Source organism: Agelaius tricolor, unplaced genomic scaffold (assembly GCF_023055355.1).
Source record: "Agelaius tricolor isolate 1412-34295 unplaced genomic scaffold, bAgeTri1.0.p SCAF_18, whole genome shotgun sequence".
Classification (NCBI taxonomy): domain Eukaryota; kingdom Metazoa; phylum Chordata; class Aves; order Passeriformes; family Icteridae; genus Agelaius; species Agelaius tricolor.
In genome coordinates this window covers 8,665,708-8,685,585 of record NW_027269278.1, presented here as the reverse complement: position 1 = coordinate 8,685,585, position 19,878 = coordinate 8,665,708, and the positions used below count along the sequence as shown (strand labels likewise).

At 40.9% G+C, this 19,878-nt stretch overlaps 1 protein-coding gene across 6 annotated transcripts in view; it reads left to right on the top strand.

Moving 5' to 3' along the window:
* FSTL4 (follistatin like 4) overlaps positions 1 to 19,461 on the top strand; it is a 208,922-nt gene extending 189,461 nt beyond the window's left edge. For 4 of the 6 annotated variants that reach the window (XM_071443207.1, XM_071443205.1, XM_071443209.1 and 1 more), the window contains 6 exons: positions 1,035 to 1,061; positions 6,206 to 6,324; positions 8,951 to 9,100; positions 9,691 to 9,798; positions 12,768 to 12,877; positions 16,090 to 19,461. In XM_071443207.1, coding sequence (XP_071299308.1) covers positions 1,035 to 1,061; positions 6,206 to 6,324; positions 8,951 to 9,100; positions 9,691 to 9,798; positions 12,768 to 12,877; positions 16,090 to 16,792 — 1,217 coding nt within the window. In that variant the 3' untranslated portion in view covers positions 16,793 to 19,461. The remainder of the gene's footprint in view (positions 1 to 1,034; positions 1,062 to 6,205; positions 6,325 to 8,950; positions 9,101 to 9,690; positions 9,799 to 12,767; positions 12,878 to 16,089) is intronic. The other 2 variants (XM_071443208.1, XM_071443206.1) reach the window with 1 other exon arrangement.
* Positions 19,462 to 19,878: the final 417 nt, after the last annotated feature.

The following is a 19,878-nucleotide window of genomic DNA, read 5'->3' as shown; positions in this document are numbered from 1 at the left end:
AAATACCCTCCCAGTTTCTGTTCCCACATCTCCCATAGGAGTACAGCAGTGTTGTCTTGACCACACTGAGCCCAAAACAGAATTGCTGAAGGAGGTGATCAGCTGTCCCATAGAAAAGCTCCCAGAGGCCTGATCTTTCCCAGTTCTGCTTTCTTGAATGCCTGGGAGATTACCTGGGTTTATGGTGATACTAAAAGTCTAGGTGCAAATGGGATTTTTACTGCTTTTCTGGCTGCTAATATAGAGCAAGAATTGAAACAAAGTTACCCATAAATACGAGCTTTCAAGAAAAAACTTTGGAAAAGATATCCTATTCCTCATTAGCTAGATTTTTGCACTGTTTTAATATTGGTCATTTTCCCTTGAATACTTGAGCAGGGGGAATTACAATATATTGAGAAATAATTGGATCTATCTGGAACAGAAATTCAAATGCAGGTGTACTTTCAAAGCTGGTGTGAATCCTGAAAGAATGCGGTTGCATGAAGTTCCAAGAGAAAAGCAGCCAAGGGTGTAGCTGCTGTGGCTGCTGTGGCTGCTGTGGCTGCTGTAGCTGCCCATCTCAGGCTTCTTCTGAAAGATGCTGGTGGACCTGGCAGTGCTGGGTTAATGGTTGGACTCTATGATCTTAGAGGTTTTTTCCAACCTTAAAGATTCTATAATTCCACGTTGTGTTTCCTTATTGAACCTGCACAGAAAACCACAGGCTGTACCACACCTGCAGCTGCATTTGAAGGTAACAGCTCCTCTTTTGTAGGTCATTGATCTTTGCACAGCTGCCTTCATTTCAGGAAGGATTTTTCCCATATCAGAGTTTCTTAATTGTCTCTAGAAGGAGCAAATATGTTTAGAATTCTCTGTCTTTCCTGGTATTTTATTTGAATGAATGTTAAAAAATTTTCACCAATTAAACAGTTCATGTAAACATGAGTATTTATTCAGTTACTTGATACAATGAAAGTTTTGACATTGTTTTGTTGTTTTTTTTCTTTTCCTGATTATTTTCTGGCTTTCCCAATATTCTGATGCTGCAGTTGCAAACATACTGTGGCGAGAGGAAGGTACTGCAGTAAAGTTCTTTTGTTGTAGTGATAATGTGCTTGTCTGCTTTAATAATTCCATGATGGGCCATTCTCCACTGACTTGCCACTAACCCTATCAACTTTCATAGTCACCAGATTAAGTACAGACCAGACTTTTAAAAGCTAAATTATTCAAATAAGAGATGTCACTCTTGTACCTATAACTTCTTGCATTTTCCCACTATGAAATAATAGATGACCATAAAATATATAAAAATATGAATTTTATATATACTGCCAGAAATGTGAGTAGCCTGAGATTTTCAAGCTGCATTAGCAATCACAGAAGTGTCAGAAGTGCTCCCAAATTACCATAATTGAACAAGTAAGGCATAAATTCAATATACTGCATTTTTAAGCAAGCAATTCAAGCTCTTCCTTTTCAATAGCATGTATTGATGTTTTCTAGGTGAGCAACAGAAATTGTGTTCCTGACTGTTAGGCAAAACAAAAATCCAAACCACAATAGGTTTTCTTCCCTCTATCCTTTGAATCAATGCAGGGTAAAGGTTGCCCCATTTCTCCTTGTTTTAATTGGCAGTTAAGAGCTCTGGTTTGATCAAAGTTACAGTGTGCCCTTCACAAGGTCAACAGCTGTGTATCTTGGAAGCCAAAGTAAAACAAAAACCCATCCTGAGCAGCTAATTGACTCAAAGATATCATGGAGGGCCTCAGAATCACCTTATCTTGTACATGCATGTGCTGTCATAATTTCCAAAATACCCAGTAAGAAGCATCAGCCCAAGGGGCTCTCACACAGGTTTCCATCTGACTCTGTAGGTGAGGAGCCCAGGTGTGCAGAGGGGACCCTGTGACCCTGGGCTCCTGGAGGGCTGTGAGCAGGACACCCATTCCTTGGAGGAAGGTTCTGAGGTTCAAGTGCAGATTTAAACCAGTTTTCTCACACCTGCCAGGTCCTTATGAGGCAGCTGAGACCTTGGTGTGGGAAGGGTTGCTGTGCAGTGACAAACTGCTCTCAGCCACTGCCCCCTGCAAACACCCAAACTCCCTCACCCTGCTCCTCCAAGAAGGGATTCAGGCTCACTCTGCTTTTGGAGGGTGCAAAGCCCCTTTGTCAGTTGTGCCTCCAAAACAACAGCTGGGCTTCCAGCCTCAGCAGGGAGGTTCTGGGTAGCTTGGGCTTGGCACAAAGGATTTTGGGGCAGAAGGAGGGTGCTGGGGCATGGTGACCAGAGCAGCCTGGGCCAGGTGTGCAAACACCTGGTGCCCACTGTCAGTGCCACTGTTGGCCCCATGGAGCAAATACACTGGTTTATTTCTAGAGTCCCTTCCAACCCAGGCAAATGCAGCTCCCTGAGGTCAGAGAGCTGGCTCAGTCACCTAGGAGAGCTCCCCAGCACTTCTTTCTGAGTACCCCACCTGCAGGTTCCTGGTGCAGGGCTGTGAGGAGTCATCACTGCTGATGTTCCTGTAAATGGCATTATGGGCACTAAGAATTGCTATTTCCCTTCTGCTTGGAAATGAAATCTCTAATGCATCTCATCAGTCCAGCATCACCTGCATGATGCTCCGTGGCTGTATATATATAATGTCCCTTATGCTCCTTTTTAAAGAAAGCAATTGGATAATCCTACCAGATGTAGAAATAGAGGAATATTTAAAGAACTGCTGAGAAGTTGGTTGCAGAAAGTCTTATTATAATTTTGCTAAATAGATGGACTTACTGCTTATCAACCTTGCACATTTTAAATGAAAGTATGAGAAATGTTGAGGCAAAACATGGCCAGTAAAGCAGATCTGCTATTGATGTTCCTAAACAATTCAGTATCTGTAAAGCAGGTTTATTACCCTGCTTGTGTTGTTCTGTAGTATTTGATGGACACATTCATTCTAGAATATACTTCAGCATGTGAAATCTTGGCACAAAGAAGCTGGAAGACAGAAATGGTATTTTTGGTTTTACATTTTAATATATTCTTTCAATTCCTTACCATGTACAAGTAGCAATATTAACAAATGCATTGGTAGATTTGAGTTCCTTTAAAATGATACTACCTCATCCCCACAAGGTCTGGAGTAATTAAAACCTTGGGAAAATGCCTAAACAAAATATGGTGCAGAAAAAACTTTTGCTGCAAGTCAAACTTTTAAAACAAGTATTTGGTCATTTTAAAAGTCAGTCTGTCAGTTTGTTCTCAAAACCTTTCAGACCATCCACAAGCAATGCCTTAGGAAATGAGTGCACATAGGGCAACCAGCCAGTTAAACCTGGGGCTGGAAGCACATGCAGTATTTACTCAATGTAGAAATAGTTTTTAATTTTGTCCAGAGAAAACCATGAGTAGCCCAAATGTAAAGCAGAGATTTTTTTTCTTCATGACAGTGTTCATTTCTGTAGTGAGCATTGTTTACTTAATACCTGGAGAAAAGGGGCATTTTGTGCCAGCAGGCAATCAGCAGTTATATGAGTGTATGCACTTAAAAAGCTGAAAGCCTTTTCATTACCAAATGTAAGTTCTAAAATATTTCCAAGTATTTAAATTAAGTTGAGGAAAACTATTTAAGTATAAGATCAGAGGAGAGTATTCCATGGTGAAAAATTTGCCCTTTGATCTCAAGGGAGGGATGTATAAATGTACACTGATGGAGACACTGTATTTCTCAAATAAGCTCTTGTTGATATCAGGTGTCCTCCCAATGTTTTTTTGTTAGAGCCAATTTCATCTGGAGTGGATCAAATAAGAACTGTTATGTTTAAGAAGCCCTCCCCATTCTTAGTGGGGTTTTTTTATATTAGGGATATTTTGCTATATAGGTGAAGTACTTTGTCTTTCATGATGCCTTTAGGTTTTGAACTAGTTGTGTCATCTAACCTGAAATGTCCTTAATTCAAAAGGAAAAAATTTTTCAAAACTCCTCATTAGTCCCTGAGTTCCCAATTTAGCACCTGCCTCACTACTATAAAAAACACAAAATACTTCATTGCCCACCTCTGTACTGAAATAATTCCCAATTTCCTGCACCAAGGAGTTGCATCAGTATAATAAAAAATTGACTCTGTTCTACTGATGTCCATGAGATTGTTTAGGATGTACCCCAACCAAGATTTGGCAAATGTTTCATAAGTCACAATAAAACACCTAGTTTGTCTAGTAAAATCCTGCTTGGTCTAAATATCAGTATGAAGACCAATCTCTGGAGAAAAAAAGTGGTTTAATTTTAACTGACCAACTTTTTTAAAAAGAGAGTAACTGAATGCTCTCGGGAATTTGAAGTATATTTTAATCAGTCTGCACAAAAACTTGGACTCATTTTACTGTAAAATAAAATAGTAGAACTTGCCAAGTCTCTGACTCTAAACCTATTGGTGTAAAATTTTTAATCAAAGTATTTTTGTGGGTAATTCAGGTCTTCTTAAATACACCCTCATTGTAACAGGATCACCATACAAAATCACGCTACTCTTGTGCATGAAAATAATAATAAGCATCTTCACAGTAGTCATAATTGATTGCCTGCCGTTTTTCACTTCTGAGGATTAAAATCCTTTACCCATGAAATGTCGGCACTCATTCCAGGCCAGGGTCAGATCCTACCCTCTGAGTGTTCATCAAATCCCACTAAAGCAGGTGGGAGTTTTGTGGATGCTGGGGGTGCAGGTTTTGGTCCAAAGTGCCTGAATGAAATGTATTACCAATATACTTGGGGAAAAATAACCCTTAGTCCATGGAATAACACTCAATGGAGCTTTTTCTTCTACATGCATGATCCTGCCCTGTGCAATCACATTTGAGGATCACAGCTCTTGTACCCACCTGGTGCCCTGACTGGGGGATTTCTGTGCTATGGTTCAGAGACTCAACTTGAACCATGTCAGTACAGCAAACACCACATGCTGACATATTGTTCTCTGAAATTACTTATTTGGCATCAAAAGAAGGGGGCTTAGCAACAAAAACACCCTTCTAGCCTTACTAAATACAATGTGTTTTACAACATTTTCCAAAAATGCATTTGTCCAAATTATCCCTATTTTTACTGTCAAATTTCCTGTGATGATTTAGATCTCAATCCTGCAGACAGTTAGGAAATGTGAGAAACACTGTCTCTGTGAGCAGTACTTAGAGCTGTCACCACAGGACCAGCAAAGGGAATTTTTAATACTGAACACTGTTCAGAGCCACAGAATGGGGACTTTATTTCTCCATGGGAAAGATGGAATCAATTAAAAGATACAAATTATAGCATCACCATATTGTTGGCAGATAAAGTACACTATCAACACTGCTAGGGGTGACAGTGGTCATTGCAAACACTTAGTAGTGGTGGTGGTGGTGTGAAAAATGGAATGATTGGATCTTTGAAACTAGAGGGTTTGAAAGGATCCTGAACATTTCTTAAAGATCTTGTCACTGCAATTCTGTGTAGCATGACAGAAGTGATAAAACACAATCTCCTAATGGCAAAGCAATGACAATCAGCCAGTTTTCCAAATCTCCTGGAATGCCCTGGTTGGATAAATGAGTGCTAATGCAATGCTGAACTACTCCACATTTGTGAATTAGTTTGCAATATTTCAAAAATGTATTTATTTTGGTGGCTGTAGTTAGTTCTTTCAGATGTTTTAAGAAAAAAATAAGAAATCTATATATTTTCATTCATGGTACAGATGCTAAACACTTCCATTTAACATCACAGTTACCAGTGGTCATGTTGCCTGTAACAGGATGACCTTCACTTTAATTTTAACTAAAGCTTGTCTTTCCATTCTCAAATTATTGTCAAGCTGTTTTTAATGAAATCATAGAAAAAAAAAAACAAATTAATAATCTGAGGGGGGTAGCAGTGCTACAGAGAGGCTTCTTGGGATCAAATCCTGTTTTGGTACCTATTTACAAGACCCAGCCATAATTATTTGGGTACAACCACCGCCACCAAGGCAATGCATTTTTGAATGTGTTTGTACCTCTTCACTCCTTGAAGCCCTTGTTGTGACATGAAATTTGATTTGTGAATGCTCCAACTGCATCCAAATGACCAACTTTTATGTAAGGCAGATTTTGTTTGTCGGGAAAGGAGGACAAGTTCTTTAAAAAAGTCCTAACAGCTATGGATACATACCAAAAAAAAATCCAACTCCTTCTTCTTTATCTCCCTTTAAGGCCTGAGTGTTGGGAATATGTTCTATGTCTTTTCTGATGATGGGATCACAGTCCTTCAGCCAAACGAATGTGAAATCCGGAGACACATCAGGCCTGAAGAGAGGATTTTCACAAGTTATGTAAGTCCTGAACCCAGCAGCTACAGCTGGGAAACTTTCTCTTAATCCCTTCAAAGGTTGCTATTGCTAAAGGACCTGTTTGCCACAGGGGTGTTGGAGCTTGGTGGGCTTCATGCAGCATCCCTGAGGTATAGCATCTTCTCTTGAAAATCAGGGGATCCACGTCAGTTCTAAGGCTGACATGGAGGATTTACTGACACGCTGCAGAGAATTTGGCCAGTTATCACAAAAGCAAAGATTTTCATTTGTCCTTTTGATCTGTTTACTTATCCATGCCCCAAATTTGTAACTGGGCTTTAGGAAAGGTTACAAAAGTCAACAGCAGAGAGTTGTGCACATCATTCACTGGTGCTCCTTTTACTGATGGCTCCATAGGCAAATAAGTGAGTTACTTTGGGCCACTTTCTGCTCTTTGGAAGTGCTTTGCTGTGTTAAACTGCAGCAGAAAATGGTTGTGCCATGAAGATCCTCTGCATCTTCTGTACTGAGAGAGAGACTGCACTGCCTGTGTTTGCTGTGGGCACTTTTCTGTCTGCACTGAATTTACCTAACCCTTGCTTTAGGAATTACAAGGACAATTTTTTCAGGTGTCAGAAATGTCAAGCACTGGCTTGTAGGCAGTGGAGCTCAACATGGCCAGTGGGATAACACGTGCCTGGAGGCTCTGAGAGGTCAGTGTTCTCAGTGACCTGTTATGTACTCCTGCACAGGAACATACAGCAGGCATATCCTCATGAAACTGTCAGTTCTTAAAAAAAAAACACAGGTGCTGAAATACACCCAGAAATGCTTTTTTAGTCACTCCTTTCCTTACTTTCTAATTTTTAAAAGGGGATGTTGAAAATGTGGCTAAAGAATGTGGCTCTTCTTAAAAAAAAGGGCTCAGCCTTGATTTCAATTTTGGGAGGAATCAAAGGCTAGAATTGCTGTCATGGGCCCTGCAGGTTGGGTCAAGATCTTCTTATGAGTCTGTAGTAAGTATTTTCTAAATGTCAATAAATTTGTGGTTGATACTGGGTTTTTTCCACTAGATTTTAATATACCTTAGAAGAAGTCCAGACTGATGCTCACCCCAAGGCTAGTCCTTACCATGGAATTAATGCTATTAAGCCACACCTAAGCTTTACAAAGACAGAAATCCTGTGGTTTCTTTTCTGAAGAACTGTAAATATTGAAGAGGTGGTCCTGGAGAAACAGATTGAAAAGAAAACAGAGAGAGCACTTAAGGAAATCATGTCAGCACATTGGTGTGCATGAGAGGGATTTTTAACATCACTTGGCTGCTCTTCAGAGACATCTCTGAAGGATTCCTACAGATCTCCAAGGACCCTTCCCTTGGTCTAGGGATAACTGACATTTTTTCCTCCCTTTTCCCTTTTGCTATCTTGAATGTTTGCTACATAGACAGTGTCACCACTTTAGGAGTAGATCTACAAAAAAGGTTGCTTCATTTGCTCATAGAGGGCCCAAAAGCAGGTGGAGCAGCTGCAGCTGAGCCCTGTAGCAGAAAGCCTGGTAACTTTTCCCTGCTCCCCTTGGCTTGGGTGGTGCTGCGTTGTGAGAGATGAGGATGAAGAGGGCAGTGTGAAGGCTGGCTATGTGAGTGGCTCCTGGAGGCCCCAGTCTGGGCTTTTGTGTGATCTTCTGGCTTTTAGCATTGATTCCCAGCCTGGCTGGAGGAACAGAAAGGAAAATGCAGCCAAGTTACTGAGTCTTTTGTCTTCAACCCTTACTCATGGTCTCCACCAAGACACTCAGCCAGCAGAGCTGTGCTGCTTAGAGGTGACAGCTTTCTGTCCATAATTGTTGCACATGGTGTAGGTCACTTCCAACTCAGGATATTCTATTCTATTCTATTCTATTCTATTCTATTCTATTCTATTCTATTCTATTCCTCCAGTGCAGGCACAATGCTGACATTGTTTTTTGTTGTACATCCTCTTTCCCTGAACAAGCTCTGATGCAGCTCCAATCACATTTCCCTTAGGTAGATTGGGCCATTATTTAATATTACCCACCACAAGGTCTAAAATCAACAGTTGTGTTCACTGAAATTTATACGTGCTCATTCTCATTTTACCCCATTTCCTCCCCACAGCCTGGTCCCACACAAATGCTCTTTCAAATAAAGTATTTTGACAGAAGGAAGAGCAATGAGAAGTAGCAAACATGCAGAGAGTTGGTGGTGAGACCAAAAGTAACTCTTCAAACTCCTGTGCAGAAAATGAAGACTTTATGGAAAATATAAAGCAGTGACTCAATTAATGTAAATCACTGTTTTTTCAAAGCACAGAGTGATAGTTCTGTTGCTAATAAATGCTGACAGCACTGCAAGTCTTGATGAACCACAGCATGCTTCAAAAGATCAATCCATAGGCTCTGTGGTTATTTAAATTCAATACAGGTTTGCAGGAGGTCCAGCTGTTTAATGTCATTGCATAGAGCTAGGCTGAAATGTGGTACCTGATAAATTAATTATTTCATGTTTTCCAGGAAAGAAAGGGGAGAAATATCATCCTAATGGAATCTCCAGGGATTTTTTCCTGCAGTTTACAAGTTTAAGCTTCTTGCTGCTGCAGACCCTGAACTTGTAAAAATTAAACCTTCTCTTTTTTTAACCCCTCAGGAGGAGATCTGTCCTAGAGTGGAAGGTGAAGACACTCAGTCCTGCCTCTGGGCTTCAGCAGTCAATGTCAGAGACAAGTACATTTATGTGACACAGCCAAAGCAGAACAGAGTAATGATAATTGATATCCAGACTCAAAAAGCCATACAGGTACTTACAAGTGAACACATTATTCACTGATGACAAAAGACTTGATATAGGACGAAAAAATCAGATCTTTGCCCAGTGGATCTGCTGGGCAAAGATCTGCTGATCAATAAAGAGCTGGGCCTGTGTTGCTTTCACCAGTGGCATCACATGGAGTTCACTGTTCTGTGACCTCACTGGCAGAATAAACTCCTCTGTGGGCTGGAGATCACAGACTCAGGGCTGCCTCTGCAGCCAAGCTCACAGTGAGTCTGGTAAAATAACACTGGGATGAATTCCTGGCTTAGCTGCCTGACCTGGGTTATAAGGTTTGGAAAGAATGCTAATAAATGGAAAGAGCTGGTGTGGGTACAATTCAGGCAGAAATTGGCCCTTGATCTTCTGGCTAGAAGTAACAGCAGAGGATGGAGTGATGCCTACCCAGAAAATGTCACCAAACAGCCACATTTTTCAACTGCTGCTGATCCCCCACTTGATTTGAAGGCAAAGCTGCACAGGGAACATAACAGTGGTGCATGAAAATGCCTGCAGGGAACTGATGTGATCTTTGTCATGTTCATTTGAGTAAATAACTCTCTCTGGGTTTTTTTAAGTCCTTGGATGTGGACCCATTACCAACCAAATTACATTATGACAAGTCCCACGACCAAGTGTGGGTGCTCAGCTGGGGGGACATGAGGAAATCATCACCCACACTGCAGGTAAGTCCTTCACCTTGGAGCCTTTGCTCTTCCTGGGCTCAGCATCACTGGTAACACACTGGTGGCTGGTGGGTTGCAGGTAATTAGCCACATTTAATGGTCTGGATATAAAGCTGCTGTTTCATTTGCATATCCAATGTGTTTTATTCACCCCTCCTCTGTCCATCCTCACATATTTTTCCTGCTGTTTAATTTGTTTTTGAGCAAATTTTTTGTGCCACAGGCTGACAGCAGGGCTGCTTTGTGCCAAGGTCTGATTTGTTTTAAGACTGGTGACAGAGCCAAGTGCCAAAAAGTTGCACAGCAAGGGCTGACAGCTGGATCTGAGCAGGACAAGACTGCTGTGCTCTGCAACACTGCTGAGGCACCTCAAATCCTGGGTTCAGTCTTGGGCTCTCACTACAAGACAAACATTGAGGGGCTGGGATGTGTCCAGAGAAGGGCAACAGAGCTGGGGAAAGGTCTGGAGCACAAGTCTGGCAAGGAGCAGGTGAGGGAGCTCAGGGAAGACCTTACCAGTCTCTGCAATTCCCTGAAGGGAGGTTGGAGCCAGATAAAAGTCAGACTCTTCTCCCATGTAAGAAGTGATGGGACAAGAGGAAATGGCTTAAAGTTATGCCGTGGTAAGGTTGAGGTTGGTATTAGGAAAAATTTCTTCACTGATAACTTTCTCAAGCCCTGGAACAGGATGCCAAGGGCAATGGTGGAGTCACTGTCCCTGGAAGGATGGAAAAGACCTGTAGAACTGGGACACAGTTCAGTGCTGGGCTTGGCAGTGCTGGGGAAATAGTTGGACCCAATGATCTTAGAAGGCTTCTCCCTCCTTAACAATTCTGTGATTCTGTGAGTCTCTCACAGTTAAATGCTAGAAGGGCCTCTCTAGGGCATGAAGAAAAAAAAAAAAAAACAAACCAGAAGAAGTAAAACCTCAGGGACAAATTGTGTTATTGGATGTTAGTGATTCCAGTGCAGGGTGCCAGTGATATCTGTGGAACTCCTCCATGCTCAGCACCACCAGACCCACAGTGACACTGGGACACAGCACTGCACATGAGTTTGGACACCCAAATTAGCTTCCACTTCTGCATCACCTTGGCAGATTTACTCTTCTGTTGACAGCACAGAGAACATGGAGAATTGCCATCTAGTGGGGCATTTTTCTGCTGCTGTATGATGTATGACAGAGTTGACACCAGTTGATGGATCTGATTTGATCCATCCAGACATCCCATTCTCTGGTGGTGGCTTTCTGGCGCTTGCTGCCCAGCCCTTCTGGAAGGAGGTGTCATGTGAATAGTCCCTCTGCCAGAAGTGTTTGCAGCTAAGTCTACATTAAAGCATTTCCCAGCAGGCAGAGAAAAAGAGGGGCTGTGCTTTCTGACCTAAAAACCAACAAATTGGAGTCTGCATTGTGAGGCTACCCAAGGCTTCTGCTGGGATACTGCCCCATGAAGATGGGATGGGCCATCCTTACCATCCACATGCTCCATCCAGTGCTGACTGTCAATAATAAACACTGGACCAGCTACTCATCACAGGCAATTTTAGGAAAATATGCCAAAACCAGAATGGAGGCATATAAATGAAGGTTTCCAGGGCAGCAACAACAGGTTGTCTCATCTAGGGATGTGAGTTTCCTGTACAGGGTATAAGGAGACAAAATGGGCTCTTTTTACCCTTTCTGACTTAATTTCTTCCATCCAGCTGTGAGAAGTTTCTGTAATTAAAGGAGAGATGGCACAAGCATGTCATTATTAGGGAGAACACACCATCTGCACAGTTGGAAACTTGTTAGAAAGTTCCAGGTCTCAGATAGTCCTTTCTGTTATCTTTATGATGTGCAGTTACACACATAGAGATGAGATTAGCATCATCATCAGCAGATCCTTTCTTTTTTCTGACCTTCTTTCCTAAAAGATGGTCAGTGACTAATTGGGCAAAGTTCCTCCTTAAAACCTGCAGTGTTCAGTTGCAGAAATGCAATAAAATACCTTCTTTTAATGAAGATGCTGCTGCAGAGGTTGGTGTAAATTTCCACTCCTCTGGAAGTCAGGGATTTATCAAACTGCCTGTGCAGCCAGCTAAGGGGATGCTGTTGTTTGGCCATTACTGGCTTGTTGGAAGCAAATGTCTGGCTTCTTGAAAGCACTGTGCTAGGCTGGGCATCCTTCTTGAGCAATCTAATTGGAAGAAATCTAAATGGCATGACCAGAACAGCTGTCTGAAATAAACCTTTTAGGGATTTAGCATGTCTTTCATGAGTTATGTAGCTATAAATTCAAAGCAACAACTGCTGCAGATTAGAGCAGCAGAAGGTCCTAATGAATGGACTAAAGTCATCTTAAACCCAGCAAACAATTTGAGCGTTTAACATTTTAATTTTTGAACACTTTTCCTTTCTGGAGCAGTGGAGGAGCTGAGTTCCCCTGTCCATGGAGATCTGTGCTGTGCTGGAGGACAGGACCAGGGGACAGCCACAGGGAGCTTCTTCACTCCTCCCTGGACTTTATATTGATGGATGAACAGTTTTTCTCCTTCAAAGTGATAATTAACTGCCGTGAGTTAGTGTTTGATCCTTCAGGGTGGTAAATTATCCCTGTTCATTTAAGTGAGATTAATAAATATGACCATGGAGTAAATGTTTACTTTAGACAGTGAGGGATAAATTATTATGGTCCTACTGTTGTCATACTGCTTCAGCTCCTGCTTGACTGCTCTTTCTCAAGATGTAAACAACTTATAAGAGTCAAGTTGTGTACTTACCTTACAAATGTCATGCCTCAAATACTGTTTGCTTGCACACCTTTTCAAGACAACTACACCAAACAGTGTTTTGAAATCATTAATCAGTTGAGTCTACTAGAGCCTGGAAGGAGCCACTCGGTACCGTGCATGTCTCTAATCTGTATTTACCTTTCTGCCTTACTCAGTGCTTATCCTGTGCTCAACCTTGTGTGTATTTATTGTAGGTGATTCCAGAGGCAAGCACTGGAGAAGATCCACATGTTATCCACACACCCTTTGAAGGAGTGGAAGATTTTTTTATACCACCTACAAATCTTATTATTAATCATGTTAGGTGAGATATTCTTTTAATGAATAATAATGGTGACCATGCTGCTCCTTTCTCATAACCTTAAAGCACTTTACAGATATGAATGAAGAAATGAATGAGTGAATGAATGAGTGAATGAATAAATGAATTTGTGATGAACCTTAACTACATTCATCCCCATTTTCACACATGAAGTGGAGAAATGGTTGAGGAAATTGCCAGTAGTTATTCAGCTAATCAGTAAAACAGTAAGAAACAGTCCTGGACTTCCCTTAGACCATGCACAGGCATTCAAACCTCACCTTAGTCAGCCATCCCTCCTTGCAGCTTATGGCACACTGCCCTGGCTTACTTGTGCCAGGAATTTGATAGCCCAAAAAACACCTTCCTTGCCACAAAACTGTTACACATCTGAGCAGAAATCTGTGTCAAGGATATATTGCTTGAACTGGTAAAAATGTACTCTGCCTGAAGCATAAAATGTGGTTCTTTCACATGCTCCCAACTTGTTCAAGTATTGAATCTCTGTGTGAGCTTTATGGCTGGAGCAGAAAAATTGTATGCCCTGCAGATTAGAAAAAACAAACGTCCATGAACTATCAGTTTTGAATGTTAATGTGATGTAGTGGTTAATGAGGTTGTGTAACTAACATACTAATAACCTGGAGTAATACTGGCTGCTTCCCAGCAGGCACAGGAAGCCTCCCATTAACATTATCAAAATTGATGATAACTGCACAGCAATTTATACTATTATTTCCATGTTATAACAACTGTTTAACCATCTTCTGTCCTCTATATAGTTTAACTAAGTTAAACACTCAAAAACCATAATATAACTCATTACAGTCATCTTAGGTTTCCTGCAGGAAACACCGAGAGAGAAGGGGTTACACTTAAATGATTATATGTTGAGTCTGTTCCAAAATAAATAATTTTGCCTGCTGAAACACTAAATAATGATGCATGCCTCATGGCTGTCATTTGTAATTTCTCCCTACTTCATATTTCCAGTTTTCTTTCACAATTTCATTATGGCTAATAGTAGTGCTGGAAGGTGAATGACTCTGCTGAATGTTAAAGCCTGAGCTGAGAAGGTGAGAACTGGATTCAAAGACAGGAAGGTGGAACAGTTACACATTTTTGTTTGTTTAATTGTCCTTTTGCTTCAGTGTGATTAGTTGGCTGAAATAATAAATATAGATTACTGTCCATAGTTTTCCACATGCAAAGCTGGAGATGCTGTCCCTGATTTCCTGTTGCATTTGTTCAGGGCCAGTTCTTTGTCTGTTCTCTCTCACCCTCAGCACAGAAAAAAAGTAATTGCTTGCAGGCTAATGAGACTCATTGGGATGATTTTCTAAATTCTCCACTCAGAAACAATAAATGGCAGTACCAGCCTTTCCCAGGAAGGTGAACATTTAAGCAATTTCTTCCACTAGCCAAATAATGTTTGTATGCAAATACTCCTGCATATGTATTTCAGCTGCCTCTTATTTTAGATGGGTATCTAGAAATATATCCATTTTTATTAGTTCCAAGGGTAGACTGTTGTCTATTAAAAACTCTCTAAGCACAAGGTTTGCTTTGAGATTTCAGATCACAGATTTCATGAAAGGGCTGAGCTTCTTCTGCAACTGTGGGCACATAAAATATATCCTGACCCACTTCTTTAAACGGAAGTTTATGATAAGGATAATTTCTTAAGTTCTTCAGGCATTTGGCCAAGTATTAAGGAAGTCTTGGGGGGAAAAAAAGAGCTGTAAGGGAAAGCACTTTTTAAAGTGTACTTAAAATTCATTCATCCAGGAGAAATACAAGTGTCATATCCAATTTCCACACACACAGTGCACTATGGCTCTCCACTGCAGATACTTTGTGAAGCCTCTAATGGATGTGAGTATAATGGGGAAATGAAAGGCTTAGCCCAGTGATTTTCATGGGATCACACACTACACTGGCTCATTCTTTAAAAGTGAAATCATTGCTGACTGTCTCATTGACAGATGGATTAAGAATAAAGAAATAAACCTAGTGTTTCAAGCAAAATATGTATTTTCTGCACAGAAGCACGTTGTTCTCCACATTTCACAAGGCAATTTTACATCTTCTGAGGAAGACATACAACACTAAGCACTCACTTCATTTCCCTCTGTCTGCATTGAATGGATGAAAAGATAGTTGATGTAAAATTAGTTTTTGTAAGTCAGTGTCAGTGAATCCAGTGGAACACAAGCAGGCTGTTTCTAAGGGCTCCCTCTCAAATTAAGCAGAAACCTTTCTTGGCTATTCTTAACCTTTTCTTGTCTTCAGCAAAGGTCAGATGTGCTGCAGTATATATCTTTTACGGAACATTTATCCTCTGCTCACTGTTTTTTGCCCTGTCTTGAGACAGAAAATGAAGACCCCTTATCTTCAGGGCACCCTGGTTATGTTCCTCAAGAAATGTTTTACACCTTCCCTGGGCTGGCAGGATGGTTTTTAAGAGTCTGCTCTGCACCACAGCCTTGCCATCTCTTACAGGGGTTCCCAGGCACCACGGGTACCAAACACACACCACAGCTTCCCTCTGGTGCTGTCAGTTAAGAGATGAGATTAGATATGGTCTTCATTCAGTGGTTATGCATTATATTGTACACATCTATACTTATTATATATAATTACTCATAATTATTTATTACTTATAATTATTTATTTATATAATTACTCTCTGGCCCCAACCTGGCAGCAATATGCTTTGTATTGAATGCTTTTCTATTTTGGGATTGAATGTTTGCATATATATTGAATTTCATGACTATAATCTCAGACAAATTAAGTACAAACCCTGGTCAGCGTTAGCCTACTGAACACCCAAACCTTGATTTCACTTCTGTAGAAATTGGTCTTCCCAATAAGTTCCCAATATAAAGCTGCTGTTTCATTTGCATATCCCAATATTTTGTGCCCAATTTTTAAATCCCAAAAGAGGATTTCAGCTCTCAAAAATTCAAACAGCTAAGCAAATGTTCAAATTTCCAGGATCAGGTTGCTGATTTGAACTGATATATGTCCCTCCTTCTAGGATGTTTTAAAAGCACTAAAACAAGACATTTCTTACAAAAAGAGACAGCAGTATTGGACACGCTTCCAAAACCAAGAGAATAAAAGGTCCCCAACTCTGCTGACTGTTGTCTTTGCTCAAGCATGTCACCACATCTCCAGAGGTGACCTCAGTGCCTTGTTTTCCGTTTCAGGTTTGGCTTCATTTTCAACCACTCCAAGCACGTGGTCCACAAGATTGACCTGGAGACCGTGACGCACATCAAGACCATCCACCTCAAGGCCTACGGCTGCGTGCCTCAGGCCATGGCCTACACTCACCTGGGTGGTTACTACTTCGTGCAGTGCAGGAGGAGCCGCCCCGGGGCCGCCTCTCTGCAGCTCATCATCGACAGCGTCACCGACGCCGTGGTCGGCCCCAACGGCCGCGTGGCGGGCGCGCCCCACGTCTCCCCCGACGGGCGCTACCTGGTCAGCGCCGACCGCGCCAGCGGCACCATCACCGTGCAGGCCCTCACTGTCCGGGGGGAAATCAAGTTGATTCATGACTTGAAAACAAACATACACGTGTCCGATCTGACATTTCAGCCCTCTTTCACTGAAGGCAATCAGTACTATATATACGCTACTTCACATTTGCAAACAGATGTGCTATTTGTGGAGCTGTCAACGGGGAGGATGAATGTACTGAAGAATTTAAAGGACCCTATCGCGTCCAAAGACTGGCCCTGGAGCAGCTACAACAGAATTATGAAAGACAGTGGATTATTTGGACAGTATCTCATTACACCAGCTAAAGATTCGTTGTTTGTTATAAATGGGAGGCAAAATACGTTACGCTGTGAGGTTTCAGGTATAAGGAGGGGTAACACAGTGGTCTGGGTTGGGGAGGTATGAAAGGGCAGTAGCAGTGGAGCCTTTGGCAGGCAAGGACCAGTTGGACCTTTACACTGCAGGAAATGAGCAGTAGCATTGTATATTTTTACACTGGGAAAACAAAAAGACAAAAAAACGCTGTATAGGCTTCATGGTACAACACTGGTCTACTTGCAAGTTTTATAATATAAAGTATGCTCTGCTAATAGGAAGTGGTTTTGAAGGGATATTTTTTATTTGTGGGTATGATTTCTGGTTATGAGAAAAATGCTGGGAAGCAAATAATATCTCCACTGAGATATCATACAAGCCGTGAAACCTAATAATTCTGTAGAACAAAACAGATTTTGACTTTCCATACTGAGGAGCTTTTATGTTCTGTCCTAACATCAGTTTTCTTCCCTGTATCCCTTGCCTGTTGGCTGCACTGACTACCCCACCCCAGCACAGGAGACAGCAGCAGCGAGGACTATTCACATTTGAATATTCACCTTGGGATGATGAGGGAAAGTAAACATCAGAGCAGTTTTCAACCCAGAGAATCCTAGGAGAGTGATTTAATGAAAACTGATCAGTTTTCTCTGCAGGATGGCTTTGAGAGGATTCGCTGATGTGATTTCAGAAGGAGGCATCACAGAAATAGTAACTGTCAGCTCGCTTGCTTCTGCGCTTCATTTTGCTCTTGGTCCTACTGAAGGCAATGGGAGGAGTCCCCCCTCTTCCAGTGCACATTTGTGTGATTGTATTTGAGAAATTTGCCATGAAATATCCAGGCCATTACCCATCCAGGCCTGGGTAAAATCTGGAAAATACTGACAGGGGGGTCAGAGTTTATGTAAACAATTTTGTTGAGAAGGTGGCATTAGTCTTTCAACGGCTCATGAGTGTGGTCAGTTTGGGAACAATATGCAAAATCTACTCTTTGGGGGTAGAGAATTAGTTATGGTTATTCCCATAGGAGACAGCAACAGTTCTAGAAATCATTGGTTTCCCTCATTAAATATTTAGGAGCACTGGAATCACTTGGTTCTTCATAAAATAACAGTTAAAATAACAGAGGTTATTTTTAATAGAGAACTCACTCATTTTCTAGTCATAGCCTTAATTTGTCTGTTTCTTTTCAGAACAACTAGGAAACAATTTTTCTTTGGTTTTTTTTTTCCTTTCTGTTTATAGTATACACTTGTTTATAGTCAATTATCTTTTAGTTATGAGCAAAGACATTCATGTAAAAGCAGCTGAATTATCCAAGAATGCAACAGCTGGCATTGAGAAATTTCAGTTGAGTTCCCATAAAAACATACAGCCATTTATTTGCACACTTGGAAGATATAAAAAACTTTTCTATTTGCATTTTTCTAACTTTCTATATCCATCACCATGAAGTAACAAGGGCAAAAGCAGCTGTGGCAGCAGAGCCAGGCAAAAAGTGGTGCCATCCAAGCAGTTGTAGCCATCTCTTGGAAAATGGGGTCTTCAGGTGGGTGAAACCTCTCTGCAGGTAAAATATCAGTAGTATTGGAGCCACCCATTGGCCTCTGGACAGACCCAGCTTGGTTTGCCAAGCACCTTGTTGCCCAGAGTCTGTAGAAAGCTGCCCTTGAGCATATGCAGTGATAGGTAGTGGTGTAATTATTTCCCTCCACAGATGCTTTAAGACACCCATTCCACAACATACACAGAGGGATTTTAAGCAAGAAGGATACAGAATAACACTGGAAATCTTTGCTTTAAATGTTTATCAGAAGAGCAGCATTCTAGCATGGCTGTAGACCTGAGGTATTTTACACCATTTCAGTTCTATAGAGAATATAAAAATCTGTTCCGACAGACGAAGAAGGGAGCTGAATCCTATGAATTCATTAACCATGGAGTCCTTGAAATTGTCCTTCAACATCCATGTGCCGAATCCTACATTTCTTTCACTTATGAGCCATAGGAGTTAGAAGAGACTCTTCCATCATTGCAACACAGACATGTGAAACAGATGGGCATAGCCTTCCTTCAGCAATGCATGGTGTCCATGATTTTGTATTCATCCCATTAGGAAACATATCCCATGTCAAAGAAAGGAGAAGACCAGCTTTGTAAGTACCTTTAAATATGCACAGCTCCTTTCTTGAACAAAGCTGTATCCATACATTGCAGCCATCCTAAATGTGTTTTACCAAGGCCAAACACTGCTCTCGTGTTATCTTTTATGACTTCTTGAGTATTTTATTATGCCTATGGTAAGTTTTCCCTGTAGAGATGTTCATTGTGTCATAGATCAAGCAAATATTACTTTTTTAAGAATATTAAAAAAAAAAAGTGTATATATATGTTCAGGTAAATATTCTTGAGGCTGGTTTATATATAGGCTGTGAAAGATGTGTAACAGACCTCACTTTTTCCTGTTTGTTGCAAAGTATTGGAATAACATTCACTTGAAAAAAATCCCACTTGGACCTTCCAAAGATGTTCCCTTTGTTCCCTCTCCAGCCCAAGTTCCGGTGATGTGTTTTTCTAAAGTATCCTAATGGTTATATATCATACTTAGAAAATGAAGTATAATTTAGATTGTCCACACTACTTGTGAACAGTTCCAATGACAGTCAAATCTGACATTAAAGTGCTGCACATTTGTTACTCTGATATTTTTTTTTACAACACAGAAATTTTATATAGACTCAAAAAAATGTTTCAATTCATATTTGCCTTTCGACTTTGTCAAAAAGAGACTACATTTCCTTGTGGGCAATTTCTTTCACTATCCTTTTGGTTCTCCACCAATTCACACTTAATTCCTAGTTACTAAATTATTAATTAATCATGGTGATTAATCAAAATTGATCTAAATTGAATTAATGATCTTTTCATTATCTTATACACTCATACGTCAGTAGGATGTTCTGACACTACAATCATGGGAAAAATAATCCTTGGTTGCCCACTAAGACTCCAGTGTCAAGATCAGATGCATTTGCCATTCATCACTGAGGTTAAACAGCAGTAGGATAGAAATGCTGGTTTGTCCTAGTATTTCTCTCAATATTCAGAAACCATCCACTTTTAAACTGGAAGCAAAACTCTCAAGTCCCTCATTTGGAATCTGTGATGGTTAACAT